The following is a 4,181-nucleotide window of genomic DNA, read 5'->3' on the forward strand; positions in this document are numbered from 1 at the left end:
ATGCTCTACAGGAAAAAAGAAAAGGCAACGATGATACCAGTGAATCTAGCCTATGCGAAGGCATTCGTTTCGTGGATTTAAAATTTTTAGGCAAAAAATTAAAATGTGTACAATGTTATGAAGTACTTTGCCTGGAAAATATTGTACATGAACAGCATTTAGGGTTGAAATCAATCATAAAAGTTAAGTGCACAAAATGTGAGACAATATCAGTAGTTCCAACGAGTAAAAGTCATAGCGTGGCTGGTAGTCAATCCAAACATTCTGACGTCAATACAGGCGTAATTCTTGGTAAGTTCAATAATTATTCAATCTACATAAATATTTGATAAAAAAAAAAAAAAAATAGATCACTTGAATTCACTTAAAAACAAAAATAATTAAATGTATATATGCAGAAGTTCCAACCCTAGTAAAAATATATTTATTACAGGTGCTGTACATGCTGGCTATGGCTGCTCTAGATTGAACAAAATATTGGCATGTGCCAATATTCCGACAATATCGCCACAATTATTTAAACGATATGAAAGGGAAGTTGGTCCTGCAATCGAAGAAGCTGCTAAGGAGAGTTGTAAACGAGCTGCTGAGGAAGAGCGACTGCTTGTTAATGAAAATATTGATAAGCTGTGTGAATTATTGTAATTAATGAAACTAAAATTTTCGTAGTCTATAACTTTTTTCAATTGTATATAATTTTTTGGACGTCAATATTGTCTACACTTGCATAATGATCTATATTCAGTCTTGAGTAGATGGAAAATGCTAATTGTATATATTTAAAAAAATAATTTTTGTTCTTATACATTCTAAATAAGATTGATTGATTTTAAATACTCCGTCAAACTTCACATGACTTATTGTTTTATTGCTAATACATACTAGCATTGTTTATTCTAATTTTTATTTTATGTTTGAATAAATAAATGCTGATGAAATTTAAAAATTATAATTTACTGTATTGATTTTTTACCATCCTATTCTTATCTCCTTTTTCTTTTATTAGGCCACCAGAGATTGTTCAAGAAATTTATCCTCATCGTAGAAAATTAATCTCTGCAACTGATGATCCTGATGAAAACAACAACACTACGTATGATACAGCTATAGGAGAGGTTGTTAATATAATTGTCTCCTATGACATGGGATGGAGTAAAAGAGGTAATGGAAAGAGCTACGATAGTCTCAATGGTTATGGAACTATAATAGGATTTTTGAGTGGAAAAATTCTCGACTACGCAGAACGGATAAGGAAATGCAAATTTTGTGACTCGGGTAGGAAGAAAGATGACCATGATTGCCGAAAAAACTTCCAAGGTAGTGCCAAGGCAATGGAAGCATCTGCAGGAGCAGAGTTGATTAACAACAGCAGTATTCTTAAAGAAGCAAACCTTGAAGCACGAGTATTAATTGGCGATGAAGACAGTTGCACAATCGCGGCCGTTCGTCGAGGAAACCCAAAAACTATCTTCAAACTTGCAGATGAAAATCATTTAAAAAAAAATTTTAGCCGAGATTTATGGAAGCTGTCGAGTTTTAAGGAAATTAAAAAAAGAAGTATTGACCACATAAAAAAATGTTTTGGTTATGCATTGGCTCAAAATATGGGTGATGCTCAAAATTTAGCTAAAACAATACGTAATATACCTGATCACTTGTACGATAACCATGAAAACTGTGGATCGTGGTGTAGCCGCAGAAGTGGATCGAAGGAACAAACTATTTTGCTCACAAATCTCTCATTATTTGATAAACTATCAGCGTTATGTGAGGAATACGCCGCTAATGCAAATAAATTTTCAATTCCTGCTTCCAGCCAAGCTAATGAATCATTCAATAATATAATGGCTCATAAGTCACCAAAAAATATTTGCTACAGTAGAAGTGAATCATCTAGCTATCGTCTTGCAAGTTCTGTGTGCACAAAAAATGATGGCGACTCCTGTATCGTAGAAATTAGGCAAAAACTGCAGTTGTCACCAGGGCGACACACTTTGTTTTATACAAAGCAATTGGATGCTAAGCGACAGAAACGTGCATTAGATGCTAAACTACCGGCTGCGAAGAAACGTCGAATAATTAAAACTCAAGAGCGTGAGGAATTGAGAAAGAATAATGAAAATTCAGAAGGTGTTCAATATAAATCTAACTGCGGTTTGTCACAAGACTGTGAAGATTTAGAAGCATTTGATGAATCACTGATTAACGGTCCAAATATTCAAATATCGGCAGAGACATGTAACTTAGTTTTCTTTGATTTAGAAACGTCAGGGTGACGAAATTCTTCAAATTGCTGCATCTTGTGAAGGACGTAAATTTAGTGTCTACATTAATCCTACTAATATCATTGATGATAAAGCTTCTGCTCATACAGGACTGAAAAATATTAACGGCCATTTATACTTTCACGGTAAAAAAGTTGAATCGTTGCCTCTAAAAAAGGCTCTCCGGAGTTTTTTATTATTTTTAAAAATGTCACCCAAGCCATGTCTACTTGTTGCACATAATGTAACTTTCGACAAGTCACATTTACTACGTTCAATTTTAAAATGTTCTATGGTATCAGATTTCAGTCAAATCGCAGGATTCTCTGATAGCTTGCCTTTATTTAAGAAAAATTTTACATCTAATAAAACTCCCGGTGAATTTAAACTGTCAGAATTAGCTAAAAAGCATTTGAATGTTAACTCGGACGAGAAATTTCATGAAGCCTTATACGATGTCGAAATTTTAGAAGAACTGGTTTCGTTGACGGATAACAAGTATTTATTTGAAAGCTCTAAATCTTATAGAGAGTGTTTGATTCATATAAATAAGCTCAAGAAAACTGCATCTGGAATGGACTGTTTATCTCCATTAAAAGGAGTATTATCTGGACATATAATCAGAAAAATGGCGTCTCAAGCCATTAAATACCAAGATTTAATTAATCAATATGAAAATGGTGGAATTGAAGAGTTAATTAAATTTTGTAAAGAACCAGGAAGTGATAATAAACCAAAAATTACTAAAGATAAACGAGTTATAGATAAGCTCTGTAATTTTTTTACGGAAAAAGTGTGATATATATTCTGATAAATATATATAATAATAAGAAAAATAATATATTAATAAGAAAAATATATATATTCATAAGAAATAATAAGAAAAAGTTTTTATCATAAAATATTGCAATAAATAAAAATTTATTGTCATAAAAGTTTCGTTTTTAAATGTTGATTATATATCATATTGTTCAATATATTTTGTATTTATTGTTGTAATTAATAATAAATCACAAGATTGCTCTATAAGATTTATTCTCTCATTTTAATAATTATCAATAATTGTTATGATTTATTAAATAAAAGCTGAGAAGTGTTATCCTTAACAATATTAAATTGGTTTAAATTTCGCGCTATTTCTATCTGCTCCGACATTTTATTTGTGACAACGTTGCCACATCGTTTCCATGCCATTAGTCTCTATATCCCCTCCATAGAAAATTATCGCTGAAACGAGTTGTTTATTTTAATTTTTTATCAAAACTAGGAGGTAAATAATTCTTAGTTCTTTTTTATATCATCTAAATATAGTATTCTAACAAATAATAGTTTTTCATCGAGATGATGAAAGTCATTCATTGGTAAATTTAAATAAATTGATCAGTTTCCCACGCTTCCCCCATGCTACATGTACAATTAATGTTATTTTTAATTGCGAATATCTCATATATGATGAGGTAAATCGTCTTCAAATTTCAACAGCATGTGTATTATACATCTACTAGCTTATAAGCTGAGTTTTGTGAAATTCTTAAAACATTGCTTTCATAACCGTACTACCTTAATACTCGGTGGACGGTCGAGTTGTCCGTTTGGTACTCCGCTGCCAAACCGCGTGTACTTTCATCGGGCGTCCTTGCCACATCCTCCAGAATTCGTGCTTCAAACTGTACCGTCCGTCTTGATCTCGGACGTCCTGCGTTTGATCGGTTGGGGACAAAGGTGCCAGTTTCTAATAAACTCCTTTCCAATCGCCTGAAAGTTTTCGCATCCGGATGTCGTCTTACTGGATATCGAACTGCGTACTCACGAGCTGCTGCCCCCGCGACGTTGTTGCACGCTCCCATCGTCAGTACCATATCATACATTTCACGATTAGAATACTCCATCGTTTAATAAAGAAGTTATTGGCTCTGA

General features: G+C 32.8%; 1 protein-coding gene across 1 annotated transcript; it reads left to right on the forward strand.

Annotated features, from left to right (window-relative positions):
* The first annotated feature begins 1,142 nt into the window (after window positions 1–1,142).
* Window positions 1,143–2,276, forward strand: LOC124295712. Its single transcript, XM_046746265.1, has one exon. The coding sequence runs from the start codon at window positions 1,143–1,145 to the stop codon at window positions 2,274–2,276; it is 1,134 nt and encodes a 377-aa protein (XP_046602221.1).
* Window positions 2,277–4,181: the final 1,905 nt, after the last annotated feature.

Source organism: Neodiprion lecontei, unplaced genomic scaffold (genome assembly GCF_021901455.1).
Source record: "Neodiprion lecontei isolate iyNeoLeco1 unplaced genomic scaffold, iyNeoLeco1.1 ptg000065l, whole genome shotgun sequence".
In the NCBI taxonomy this organism is placed as follows: domain Eukaryota; kingdom Metazoa; phylum Arthropoda; class Insecta; order Hymenoptera; family Diprionidae; genus Neodiprion; species Neodiprion lecontei.